Source organism: Schistocerca cancellata, chromosome 1 (assembly GCF_023864275.1).
Source record: "Schistocerca cancellata isolate TAMUIC-IGC-003103 chromosome 1, iqSchCanc2.1, whole genome shotgun sequence".
Classification (NCBI taxonomy): Eukaryota; Metazoa; Arthropoda; class Insecta; order Orthoptera; family Acrididae; genus Schistocerca; species Schistocerca cancellata.
Window position 1 is genome coordinate 877,383,893 of NC_064626.1, and position 14,017 is coordinate 877,397,909.

Consider the following 14,017-nt stretch of genomic DNA (forward strand, 5'->3'; position numbering starts at 1 on the left):
TGACGCAACACTTCTGCCTTTCGGTGAGTCATCTTCATTCAGAATAATGTCACAGAAATCCTTAACTCTGGCACCAGTTTTGGTAGCACAACTTACGCAGTCTATACATGGCAATTCGCCTCCTAATATAATGACATGTTCAGGAAAGTTATTAATGATATTCTGCAAGTTTTTGTGAAGGGCTCTACCACTACAACTCCTGATCTCTATGCTATAAAAGCATCCAGTTACCATTTTTGACTTACCTGTGATGCTTATCTTCACCCAGATTAATTCACGTTCAGAATCCATGATAACCTCACTAGATATTATCATATTCTTTACTGTAATAAATACGTTGCCACCATTGATGACTAGTCTATTCTTACAATAAATATTCCAATCTGAACTTTGGAGTTTGGTGCTCTTCATTTATGCTTTCAAGTAGCTTTCTGTTCGTAATACTATCTGAGTATTGTAACATTCAATAAACAGTACTGATTCTGGGACATTCCCATGTATTCTCCTGCAGGTTACTAATATCATACAGCCATTTTCTGTATCAAATCTGTGAGGATAAGCTTTCTTTGAGAACATTGTGACTAATGTTTCTTTGATTTTGGCAGGCAAGTTGTTTGTGATCGTAGTGGGAGGATTCCTCCAACCTAAAAATAAAAAATAAAAAGGAAAGAAACCATGTGTACGCAACAGGTACTCTACTACTCTAGTAGCTGCTTCCTGTGTGTAGCGTATGCACGACCTGTTAAGGGGAGCCCTACAGTTCTCTAGCCAATAACAGAGTCAAGAAATTCATATCCAATACCTTTGCAGAATTGCCCGAGTCTCTGGTTTAGACCATCCACTCTGCTCCAAAGTATAGGACAGCAATTGACCCTTAGTACTATGCTACAAATAGTGAACTTATCCTGCATGCCACGTGCAATGCTAGTTGCCTTCACCAAATCAGCCGTCCACTGAAATGAACAGAGGGTGGCCTCAGAAACCAAGTAACAGGTGTCATTCTGCTTATGTGTCACTACTTGCAGCCAGTTGCACACAACGGATTTGATAATCACCAGTAGAGCCTCCTCCACATCTTGGACAAGATCTGCCAGCAAATGTACTGAGTATATGCTGGCATTCATTCCTTAGGGCAGGGCTTCCCAACCTTTTCAGCTGGCGGACCCGTTCTTCAGTCGAAAATCCATGGCGGACCCGTATTGAGTCAAGAGCACAGTAACTTTAAATTTCAGAGCAAAACTCATGGGAACTGGAAGCTTCTTAATTCAAGTATCATGTTCCCAATGACCCCCCCCCCCCCCCCTCGAAGTATCATTAGTCTTTGGTTTAGAGATGGATGAAAACAACTTGAAATTAACGATCCAATTTGAATTCCCATTGTACCCAGACACTTACTAGTGGATTTATTCACTTTGTTCAAAACACTATAGCCTGATTAAAATTACTTGGTAGTTGAAATTTCACACGATGGAGCTGTCTTCCTCCAAGAGCAATCAACGTCACGTCCAAACTGCTCGCTGTTGACAAGCTGCCGCTTATGATTTGTTCACTTGCACTATTTGGCTACTGCTGTGTAAGGAGCATGCATATTTCGTAACAGTCGTGTGTGTGTCTGTGGGGGGGGGGGGGGGGGGGTCGTGAAATCCGAGGAAAAATGTTCAAATGTATGTAAAGTCTTCCTTTGGTCACCCTCCCTCCTCATTCATTTTAACTGGAAACTTCCCTTGTTGTGAAGGCGATGGAGAAACTGCACCCTTCTTCAGTGATCCTACCTTCAGCCACCGATCCATGCATTCGGGAGGATGACGGTTCAATCCCGTCTCCAGCCATCCTGATTTAGGTTTTCCGTGATTTCCCTAAATCGTTTCAGGCAAATGCCGGGATGGTTCCTTTGAAAGGGCACGGCCGATTTCCTTCCCAATCCTTACCTAACCCGAGCTTGCGCTCCGTCTCTAATGACCTCGTTGTCGACGGGACGTTAAACACTAACCACCACCACCACCGATCCATGTTAGAAGTAATGAACTGGTCAAAAATCGACTTATGAAATAGGTAGTGCACTGACAAAGCAAGTTTAACATTTAATGATGCCTGGGACCGCATACGTGCCAGCGAGCGCTGTGATTGGTCGACAAAGCTCGCTCTGCGCATGTGTAAAAGGTTTCAGCGCATCTTAGCACCGTGAGCCAGCGCACAAACGACCCCCGTATTGTTGCGAAACAGTCAATCAGAGAAGCCGCATTCTCCGGCACTAAACTGTGTGTACGTTCTCACTTAGGAACCACAAAGGCTGCTTGTGGATCACACGAAAAAAAAGTGATGAATTTGATTTCACATTTTTATTCAGTAATTTTACTCATTATTTTACACGATTTGGTGAAAGGTGGCTGCAGACTCCCTAGAAAAAGCCGGCGGACCCCTAAGGGGTCTGCGGACCATAGGTTGGGAAGCCCTGCCTTAGGGGCTCAATTACCTACCTAATGTTGGATCTCCCAATGACTAGCATACCTGTCCTCCACACTTGTTCAGACTGGCTAGGAAAATTGGCCACTGACCCGACAGGAGAGGTATCCAAGGCTTGCTCTGAAGTATTAGCAGCACTGGCTGGCACCTCATATCTGTTGCTAAGACGTAAGGAACAAGCTGCATTTGTCCATTCTCTCTTTCACATTCCACTCAGTGACACGCGAACACACCACTGTCTGCCACTCACTCTCGAGTGAAGATGGACCAGTCAGGTATTCTGTATCAGAAGACGCAGTGACAACCAGGTCACCAGGGGATTCCAAGATCACCATAAATTCAACAGATTCCATCACCAATGCCACGATGTTGCTGTAGCTTCGAGCAACAGCCAGAAGCCCGCCAACCATGGCCAATTCAGTTTCCAGCTGTTCACAGGGAGCAGCCAATTGTCCTTGTGTACACTCACAACAAGCACTGCCTCTATGCACATAGCACTGTGTAAAATAATGTATAAGATTTTAAATATGAACAAAACACTCAAGAACAACTGAGAAGGCACAAGCACAACTCCACAAAAGAAAAAATTGCCCGATTCTGGCACTAGTGAGGTTGGAATGTATCCAAATTATAAAAGAGGAGAATAAACAAACACTAAAATCTGTTCTGCAGTGTTCTCAGTATAGCCTAAGATCGCAAGATCCGCAAGCTCGTAAACAGAAATAAATTTCTCCACTGAAAATAAATGCATCAGCTGTTATTTTTACTACAAACTCTTCTTTCACAAAAGCCTCCGCAGGACATAAATGTGCAAACTCTAAAGTACTGATCTAAACTATATGCTATGTACTAACATGAGATTTAAGCAGTCATGTGATGTGATGCTTCTGGCAGCAGAAAACTACATGAGAAAATCGCCTCACACTACTGTATACAGTAAAATTTATGCAATAAACTTAGAGTAAGTTAGTAAACACTAGTCTACATAGTAAAATACACAAATTCTGTTCACTCCTTTGGAGAAGTACATTGCAGAATAGCCTATGCTGGATAGTTTGCTGGGAAACTGCAATTCCTGAGACAGCTTGCACGTATTGTTTACTTTCTCACACATTTAAGGGCAGGTACTTGGTCCTCTTATTGGGTTGAAAAGCTTCAACCTTTGGTGATCTAGAGTAAAATTTCCTGTGTTTAGAAACTGTCCTCCAAATCTTTAAATGGCACTCTGTAGTGCATTCAGCATTGCTGATGTTGTGATGGATGTGGATTTTCTTCAGGTATCAGAAGATTCTGCCATCCAATACAGGGTCCATATATTTATGTCGTCATATTGTGAACTTTACCGGGACACTCTGCTCACGATGAAAGTGCAAATGCAAGTGAGACATTATATATCTCATGTCTGCTGTTCTGTCATGCCCTAACACAGGATAGAAGGAAGACAGGGGGTTACAAGTCAGTCTGCAATTTCTGAGCAGTTACGAGCAAATGCAGAAAGACGAACTTCAAGTTAAGGTAGCTAGTTTACTGGTGCCGATTGTAAGTCTTGATAGGATGCTCACAGCAGGAGACTCAAGGATGCTCAGGGAGTCTGATTAACACTGTTTATTAGAAATCAAACTAACTATTACACAGAAGACCAATTCTAAATGTTAGAAAAAGCAGAGTGTGCAACTGGATGCACAACAGAAGTCATTGTCTGAGCTGTTGGGGTGAGTGCTAACACAAGCAGTGAACACTAGCAGCATTTTAAGTCCAGACTTTGAGAGCAGCACTCAGAGCGAGAGAAACAGACTTGTCGGAGCTTACTGAGGCTGGCAACGAGTGACACAAAGTTGGCATCTCGATGATCTGATTGAGAACTCTGTCTGAATACAAAAACATGGGTTTTTAAAGGATTGTGGTGACCCACTAGTTCTCTCTTGCTATAGTCGGGCCCCTCAGTTCACTGGCACTTTATAAGCTTCAGCCAGTCCAATGAGAGGCTCTGCACCTTCAGGGCACCTCTGGCCAACCACTTTAAGAGTCCTCTACTTCTCCTATTTGGTAGGTAGGGATATTTCTGGACTTTTACATTAACAGACTCCAACCTCGGTAGCAACAGTGTTCAACTGACTGCCCTTCCTCTTATGGCTAGCAATAACAGTGTTTTACCTCACGTGGCTCCACCCAGAGGGATTTTGAGAGTGGAAACTCCTTGCGTAGCACTCTGATAGTGTAAACCCACTGTTGTTGCAGTTCTCAGGGGCTAGTATCAAGCTTGCTGCGTTTGCTAAGATGCGCATATTTGTGATTACCTTCTACTATGACATCTTAGAACAGTGTCTAGGTGGTGGATGGAGTTACCAGTTAATTTCGTAATGTGAAATTTCCCCCCTGCGACAGCTGTTCAGTGTGTCTACCACTTTTGCCCGCTGTCTACTTTGTCTCTCTGATTGCCTATCTTGAAGTGCCCTTGCTGGCTTCCAGCAGCTTTAAGCTGGACAGTGTACAAGTCATTACATCGCCAATATATAACATTGCATTATCTTCGAATCACATTCCTATTTGAAGTGGAGGGAATGCAGTTACTGGTACGGAGCACAATTTTATTTTGTGAGAAATCTTCATGATCATTTTCACCTATTCTGTTGTCGTCATATTCTTTTGTTGATTAATTAATTTAGGGAAACAGATGTGAATGTAACTTTTATTTTCTTTCTACAGATTATCATCCACAGCTATTCTCCTCAATACATTGCCATTGTGTTGGTTCCCTCTTTGACATACTGAGTGAGGTGATGCAATGATAAGACCCTAGACTCATATCCAGGCGGAAATAGTTCATTTACCCATTTGGCAATATAGATTTAGGTTTCTAGTGCTCTCCCTAAATCATTTAATGTCGGGATGGTTCCTTTGAAAGGGCATGGCTGATTTCCTACTCCATCCTTCCTTGATCTGAGCTTATGCTCCATGTGCGATGCCATTGTTGTGGATGGAATGTTAAATCCCAATCTTCATTCCTCCTACTCCTCCTCCTCTTCCTCCTCTTTGATCTATAGACATGTGGGAAACACCAGTCTTATGCTCAAGACCTGAAGCATCACGTAGAGGATCTGCTGAACAGGCAAGTGTAGAGAAGCTTATGTATGCACATTAGCCACTACCATTCTAACTTTGGGGTAGCAACTCACCAAGTACCATGCTACATTTCTTAGACACAAAACACATACAAGGAATTTAGTTGAGATACTTTGAATTATAATGGGCATTCTGAAATCTACACAGATTCCATGGTCATACACCATCAGTTATGCAGTCATATGAAAGTTATCAGCAAATAGGGCGGCGGAGGAGTGAAGTCAACTGCGGTAGTCGTCATGGGGTTGTGGACCACAGCGGCTGCGGCGGGGACGGAGCCTCTCTGTCATTTCTAGGTCCCCGGTTAACATACAGTACAGTACAATACAATACAATATCAGCAAATAACCACACAAGAATAGGAAGATCTACAATTCTCTCAATGTCACCAATATGTCACACTTCACTATGCTGTACAAGATTCATATTAAACCCAAATTGTGAACTACACTGTAGTAAAATTTGATAAATTTGCAATGAAAAAAATTTTGCTTGCCTCACATAAACATTACAAAGATTTGTATCAAAGCAAAATGACAATTCAGTTATTTTTTTGCACTGATCATTACTTTTTGTTAAATAGATGCCATTTTGGCAGCTTTTATGTCAGAGATGTATTAATATATGTTCAGGGGTTTGCAATGAGCATAGTGTCATATGTATACTGTTGTTGTTAATCATCAGAATGAAGGGATTGAATGAATCCTGGTGCCATCATATATCGTATGTCTCTCAAGGAACGCAAAGTGGACTACTGAGCTTAACAGCTCCCTTTGATAAGTGGATCTTTATATGCAGTGTAAATCCCATCCTTCCTCCCATGAGATCCTGGAAAGATTTGGAATTTAACCCAGAGCTTTGGCACAAGATCTGATAACCAGAACTTTTCCACTCCTTGTTGATAAAGTACCAGTGTTAGAAATTTTGCATGCCACCAGGAATCAAACCGACTGTCTCCAAGTTGAACCCTGATTTATGCTTTGGCTATGAATGAGTTCACTGAAGCTTGTGTATTTCTTTCCTGTGGTAAATCATATTTTATTATTGAACAAAGTGCATGTGATGCTAAGGATAATGTCAATAATTTGATGTATTGTGTTGCAGATGTTCCCACAAGTTGCTACTGTCAGCTACCCAACACCACGTTCTTTGAATCCCACTGCTTTCCAAAGTGCACCAGTGACAGCTGTTCCACCAGTGCCACCTGCAAATCCCAACCCATCACCTAAGCAGCGAGTCTTCACAGGAACAGTTACAAAAGTCCATGACAATTTTGGCTTTATAGATGAAGATGTTTTCTTCCAGACAAGGTATCTTTTCTTCAGTGAAAGTATTTTATTATAACTTCAAAATATAATGCTAATCAATGATATTTGTTTCATTTTGTTTTTGTGTATCAAAAATGAAGAATAGTGTTTCATCCATAAGACAGGAATTGTGTTTGAGCTTCAAAAGAAAGAAGGGAGGGAACCACTGTTGCTCATGATGAGTTTTGAGGTACATACTTCAAACTAAGCCTGTTTATAAATATCTTTCTAAGCTCACACTTCGTATCTCCGAAAGGTTCCAAAAGAGACAAATACTGCCTAACTTATGAAACTAAATTAATATGATCTTGATATAGGAGTGTGAATCAGGTACAGAGCTTTTTGGTAAAGTCAGACTGTTCAGTCATAAAAACTACATTCATAAAAAAATCTTTTATTGCCAGTTTTAGTATCCCACAAACCTACTTCACATTTCCACATCCAAGCAGTTTTCAGAACATTACACTATTTCATTCAACCCCTTGCATAGAAGTCTCCACCTGAGAATTGAACCAGTTGACAACAACGATCTTAAGTTCTACGTTATCACTAAATTATTGTCCAAAAAATCTTATCTCCCAAAAGCGTGAATAGGTAATACTTCCTGAGTGCAACATCGAGTATTGAGGATGGATATTTGAAATGTTTGCAACAGAAATGCTGACTAATATCCTTAGTACAGGTAGCAGCATGTGGAACCACGTTTTCGATACCTACCTTGCACACAATTTGCAGTACCAGAGGTTTCCTGTGATAATTGCTAAAATAGTGGTGTGTCCAGCATGAGGAAATTCATCAACCAGAATGAAAACCATCAGTCCTGGATCAGATTGCAGTTTTTGTCCACTTCTTGCACTGTTTCACCATTCTGAATACTGAGACTTCCACTTTGCTTTTCACCATGCACATTTATTTGTATGGCCGCTTATAGTTAATCAGTCTAATATTCCCTTCACAGTACAGGTAGCAGCATGTGGAACCACGTTTTCGATACCTACCTTGCACACAATTTGCAGTACCAGAGGTTTCCTGTGATAATTGCTAAAATAGTGGTGTGTCCAGCATGAGGAAATTCATCAACCAGAATGAAAACCATCAGTCCTGGATCAGATTGCAGTTTTTGTCCACTTCTTGCACTGTTTCACCATTCTGAATACTGAGACTTCCACTTTGCTTTTCACCATGCACATTTATTTGTATGGCCGCTTATAGTTAATCAGTCTAATATTCCCTTCACACATTACTGTGGGCTCAATTACTAGACAAGGACTCCTGGAGAGTATGAGCATCTGTGTATTCTTCCGTGCACAAAAATTGAATTAAAGCATGCACTTCACATGTGCTGGGAGCAACACTTTCCAAAGTCACTGTTGTTTCTTTCCCTCATACTCAAATGACTACTCCATAAAAATGATGACTGCTGTGCCTTTGTAAACAGTGAATAGATGGAGCAGCATATGTGCAATTTGTTGTGTCCTGCAGCCGACAGGAAAAAGAACTAACAGTCAATTTGGACGCACTTTATTATAATTAAAGAAAAAAAAAGCATTCTTAGCATATAACAAGTTTTAAATGCAAGAACAACAAGAAAATTCACAGCTCTTGTGGTGACAAACCAAATAATGAAACAAGACAACGGAAGAAAAATAGTGACCAACATCTACTCTACACAATACAAAATACAACGTGCTACTACAATGCTGCAGTACTGGCTGGAGCTGCTCCTAGTGGTTGGTAAACACCGCTGGTCTGACTGTCAAGGCATGCTTATAAAGCCAAGTCAGTGGAGTGCTACATCAGTCATATGAGTTCCGATTGGTGGAACACTGTTACATGTTGTCTGGTGAAGTAGTTCCTTGTTTATTTGGAAATTCTGTTATTGTTTCTGTCCGCTGGCAATGTTTCTCTCCACACTGCTGAAAGGGGGTTAGAAAGCCATCTCGCATGTCAGTTCTGTAGGCCCTCTAACAATATGGGACCGCTACGACACTTCTCCCCCTGGGGAAAAGAAATGCACAGCACCACAATTATCCATAGGAGTAGGGGCGTCCTGGTTGACATCCATAGGTTCGTAGCCAGCAGGGACGGGAGGTGGCGATGCATCACGGACAGCTGGCAGCAAAGACAGCAGCTGAGGTGGAGGTGGAAGTGGAGGTTCCGCCACAGGGCAGTTGGCGATAATCACTGGCAGCTCCCCCAGGGGTCGTGGTCCACCAGACGGGGGCAGAGCTGGTTGAGACGCCAGCAGGCAGCGGAACCGTCAGCCCACCGGAGAGGCAACATCACCCAACCACAGAGCTCAGTGATGACAGCGGGCACCCTCTGTGCCCACGGATCAGAGAAGGTCTGCGCCAAGACCTTCTGCCCGACGTGAAAGGAGTGCGTCAGAGGGCGGGCGGGGGAGGGAGAGAAGCCTCGGGTACCAAGGCAGATAACAGCAAGCGAATAATTGACTGTGAAGTTTCTCCGCTGGACTTTTACTGGCATGGGGGCAGTATGGTACGTAGCCAAGAAAAGAAGCACGGCCTCCAACAGGTGACGGCTCGGCAGCTTATCGAGCTGGGTCTTGAATGTCCACACAAAACGTTCTACCCGGCCATTTGATGCAGGGTGAAATGGGGCGGTATGGACGAGGAAAATGCCATTGGCAGTACCATAACCTGCCAAGTTTTCTGGTTTTCCCAGAACATTTCCGGATATTGGAGTAGTTTTCCAGTTGAACATCGTTTTTTTCCGAATTTTCAACTCCCAGGCTTGTTCCCACCCTCTGCATTCATAACGCATTTTGACTTTCGATAATAGCTGTTATTCTCAGATATCTGTGTTTGAAATTCGACTGAAAGTCGACCGATAATATTATCAATAATCCCTTCTCACAGAATATCACTGCGCTTTTGTCATTAACTCTGTGTCTGAAACACTGCCGGCAAAAGTCGACCAAATGTTCTATTGATAAAGACATCTCACAGATTATTGCTGCATACTCTTTGTGCTTTGACTACATGTTAGTGACCTAGCGGGAAAGCTTTGTTTATGCTTGGTTTTATGCGGCGCTTGCTGTGGTTCTGGTATTTGTGCAATTGTGTGATGAATTTTTGTGTGATTTTGTGTTTTCATGATGAGTTCTTGTAAGGAGTGGTTTCATCAGTCTTTCAGGGATAGATATTCTGCTGAATTTCCGTGTATTATGTGATCGTGGAAAGACAAAACATTCGCATTCTGTTCCATTTGTTCGTGTGATACAAATATTGCTTACAGAGGAAGAACCGAATTAATAAATCATATTAAATCCATTAAATATATCTGCAGTATGAAAATGAAGGATAGCAGTAGGAAAATTGATTCATTTTTTACCACTCCTGGATCTGACCTAAATGTTATAAGAGCAGAATGTTTGTTCACTTCAGTTTTATTTGAACATAATATTCTGTTAGCTGCTGCAGTCGCACTGGTGCCCTTTTCGAGAAGATATTCTCTGATTCAGAAGTAGCAAAAAAGAATACAATGGTGGTTGAACAAAGACTTCACATATTTTGAAAGAAATGGCTACAGATTCAAGAAATGAAGTCATTAGTTGTATGCAGTGGGAACCATTTACTTTGGCTACAGGTGGGAGCAACGACAGTGATGCTAAGCATTGCCTTGGTGGGTGATTCAACAGGACACAATACTGGGGATTTGTTAATTTCACTGTTGTAGTATTACAAAATACCAATTGAAGACTGTGTAGTGTTCTGTTCACACAGTGCTCCTAATGGCTATGTTTCGGAAAGTGTCTGCAGAGGCTGTTGGAGCAGTTGAATCCTTTAGTTGGCTTCTTTAAAGATGAGGTGCATGTTAGTGCTCAGTGTGCATCAAGTAGCATAACATCGTTTACAATCCCAAAAGCTGAGCTTGGTGATTCTAAAGACCATGTAAAGAGGAAAGCTATTGAGTCATCAGAACTGGTTGCCCCAAGAGATTTGCATCTGCCACAAAATCTGACACTCCTGTGTTGCAGAACAACAACATTATTCAAACCCGTGAAGAGAAACTGTTTATTTTCCTCTCTTCAGATTTAAACAAGGCATACTGTGCTTTTCTGTGTGCTGTCATTCTTTTATTTGAGAATCTCAATTCTGTATTTCACAGTGCTTCCCCTCAAACTCATAAACTGTTAGAACTAATGACGAACCTATTACAGCAGCTTCTTTCCAGGTTTGTTAAACCTAAAGTTATGAAGAGTTCCTTGATACAGGAAGTTCAGTACCATCTTGTTGAATAACAGAGAGAAAATGTTGATTTAGCTATTGGCATTCAGACAATGGATTTGGTGGATAAACGTAATGATAAAGACAAATCAACATTCTTTTCATCTGTCAGGGCTTACTTCTGCTCTGCATGCGATTATATCATAAACAAGTTTCGCCTCAGTGATGATGAAGTTTCCAAAATTGAGGATGCCAAATTTTCTTCTGTAGAATTTCTTGTAGAAAGGTTTCCATCACTTCTGCGAAGGAAGGGAAGTGAGTCAGCCGAGGATGCAATGAATGTGCTTCAGATCCAATTTGTGACCCTGCAGGTTTATGACTCTGTTACTGTGAGAGCGAGAATTTGACAGATTATACCAAATGGGCTCACTTTGATGAGCATTCGTGGAGCTAGTGGTGTTCCTAAGTACGATAACTTATCCAGGCTAATGCTCTCTGTTTTGACTCTTCTGCACAGCACTGCTGAGTTGGAGCGTGTGTTCAGCTAGGTGAAAAAGAATCGCAATCAGTTTAGGTCCTCCATGTCGAATGAAACTCTGGGATCCATTTCTGTTTTGAACACAAGAAACAGTGGTCTATGTTACATGAATAGTTTTCCTTCAGAATTTCTGAAGAATGCATAGAAAGCTACTCATCTTTATCTCTCCTCTGCAATCTGTGATGGGATGTGGCCGGTGTTCTTTGAATTTGAGAAAATTTTGTAAATAAATGTTCAGTATAGTAGTTTTGACAGTGTCATTCATATTGTGGCTTGCAAGATCAAGTGCAGGAAAGCTCATTTTTGTGTAGTGCGTGAACTGTTCTCAATGTTAAGTGACAACAAATGAACACTCATCAGTAAATAACTTGTGTAAGTACCTAACTTCAGAGTTCAAAAATAGTGATCTTAAAATGTAGCCTACATTATTATGTGTTAACATTACTTGTAATCTCTTTGTGTGTAGTCTTTCCTCACTATGTTCGAACACCTTGCAATGAATGAATGCATTAAATTTTTGCGATTTGGGATCTTCTGGATTTTTGTATTTGAAAGTTGGCAGGTATGCAGTACAGAACTGCTTAAACTCGGGCGAAGTAAATTGTGGACCATTATCTGTAACAATCGTTTTGGGGAGTTCCTCGACAGCAAAGAGGCGCCGGAGAAGTTGATAGTCTCAGCATAAGTGGTGTTCATCATGCAGGAAATGTAAGGGTATCCCGACTCGGAGTGGATCAGTATGTGCCACTGGAAACCATGAAAAGGCCCTACGAAATCCAAATGGAGACATTCCCATAGAGCAGCTGCATCCGGCCATGAAAAATACTGGCGCGGGGGTGCTGCCTGACGTGTTTGGTACGTGGTGCAGAATGACACGAGGGAGGCAATGTCTTTATCCATACCGCACCAATAAAGGTGTCAGCGGGCCAACTGTTTGGTGAGGACGATGCCCCAATGGCCAACATGGAGGTCGAGGACATGGCGGCGCAACTCATGCGGTATGACCACCCGGGGAATGTTCAGATCACTATGCAAAAGGATGACTGTGACGGTGATCCCAAAAATGCTGGACCTGTGCATTGTGAACGCTATGACGGGAGCCACAGCGATTTGGCAGCAGAGAGCTTGCAGTGTCTGATCCTGAGCAGTGACCTGCTAGACTGCATCAACATCCAACGCAAGCGCATCCAGAGCTGCGTCCACGTCCCATCCCATATGGAAACAAACCAAGGGAGAATTGTCAAACTCACGGTCCGCCCCGGCAGGCAGTCAGGACGGGAAGTCAGCATTTGCATGCCTTTCAGAGGTATGGTAGACAATATCAAAGTCGAACATTGCCAGGAAGAGCACTCAGTGCTGGAGTGGAGCGCCATCCAGGTGAGCACTGTAGCACTTGGGTGAAACAAAGAAACAAATGTTGGTGGTCAGCCTGTAGCGTGAAATGACAGCCATACATGGAATCGTAGAATTTCATCAGGGCGAAAACCAATGCCAAAGCTTCATTTTCAGTTTGACTATATTTGGTTTGAACGTCGCTCAATTTTTTGGATACGAAAACCACTAGACTCTCAATGCCGTTGACCACTTGCAAGAGGACCGCACCCAGGCCATAGTCCGAGGCATCTGCGGCAACAATTAGGGGCAGGGAAGGATTGTAAGCGGCCAGACAAGGAGGTTGGGAGAGAGCTGACTTGAGACGTGTGAAAGCCTGTTCACACGCCATGTCCCAAACCCAACGCACAGCCTTGCGCAATAACCTGGTCAGGGGTATAAAATGCTGATAATAGTTGATTTGACCAAGGATGTATTGCAGTTGCTTCACATTGGTAGGAGGAGGCAGGTCTTGAATCACCTTGACATACTTCTTAGAAGGGTGAAGGCGGTGGGCATCAATCGTGAACCCAAGATAGCTGACATCTCGTGCAAAAAAGTCACACATTTATTTCCGGCAACACAGGTTAGCCTCAGCAAAAACCTGAAACTGCCGATCCAGCTTGTCCGCAAGTTTCATAGCAGACGAGCCATTGACAATGACATCATTCATATAATTGGCTGCCCCCAGGCACCTGGCTTATGAGACGTTCCAAATAACATTGGAAAATGACAGGGGCGCTGGCAATGCCAAAAGGGAGGTGGTTGTACCGGAAAAGACCACACGGGATATTGATGACTACGATCTGCTGTGATTCCTCATCCAACGGCAGCTGCAAATAAGCATCACACAAATCAGTTTTGGCAAAAATGGTCAAGCTTGCAAGATGTGTGAGTATGTCATCCACCAATGGGACAGGATAGGCATCGATGATGGACTGAGAATTGCCGATGAACTTAAAATCGCCATAGATGCATAAAGCGCCATTCGGCTTCTTGACTATCATGATAGGCATCGCCTAGCA

General features: G+C 42.6%; 1 protein-coding gene across 3 annotated transcripts in view; it reads left to right on the plus strand.

Moving 5' to 3' along the window:
- LOC126190282 (cell division cycle and apoptosis regulator protein 1-like) overlaps positions 1 to 14,017 on the plus strand; it is a 253,430-nt gene that overhangs the window by 55,324 nt on the left and 184,089 nt on the right. For all 3 annotated transcript variants that reach the window (XM_049931010.1, XM_049931011.1, XM_049931009.1), the window contains exon 5: positions 6,691 to 6,896. In XM_049931010.1, coding sequence (XP_049786967.1) covers positions 6,691 to 6,896 — 206 coding nt within the window. The remainder of the gene's footprint in view (positions 1 to 6,690; positions 6,897 to 14,017) is intronic.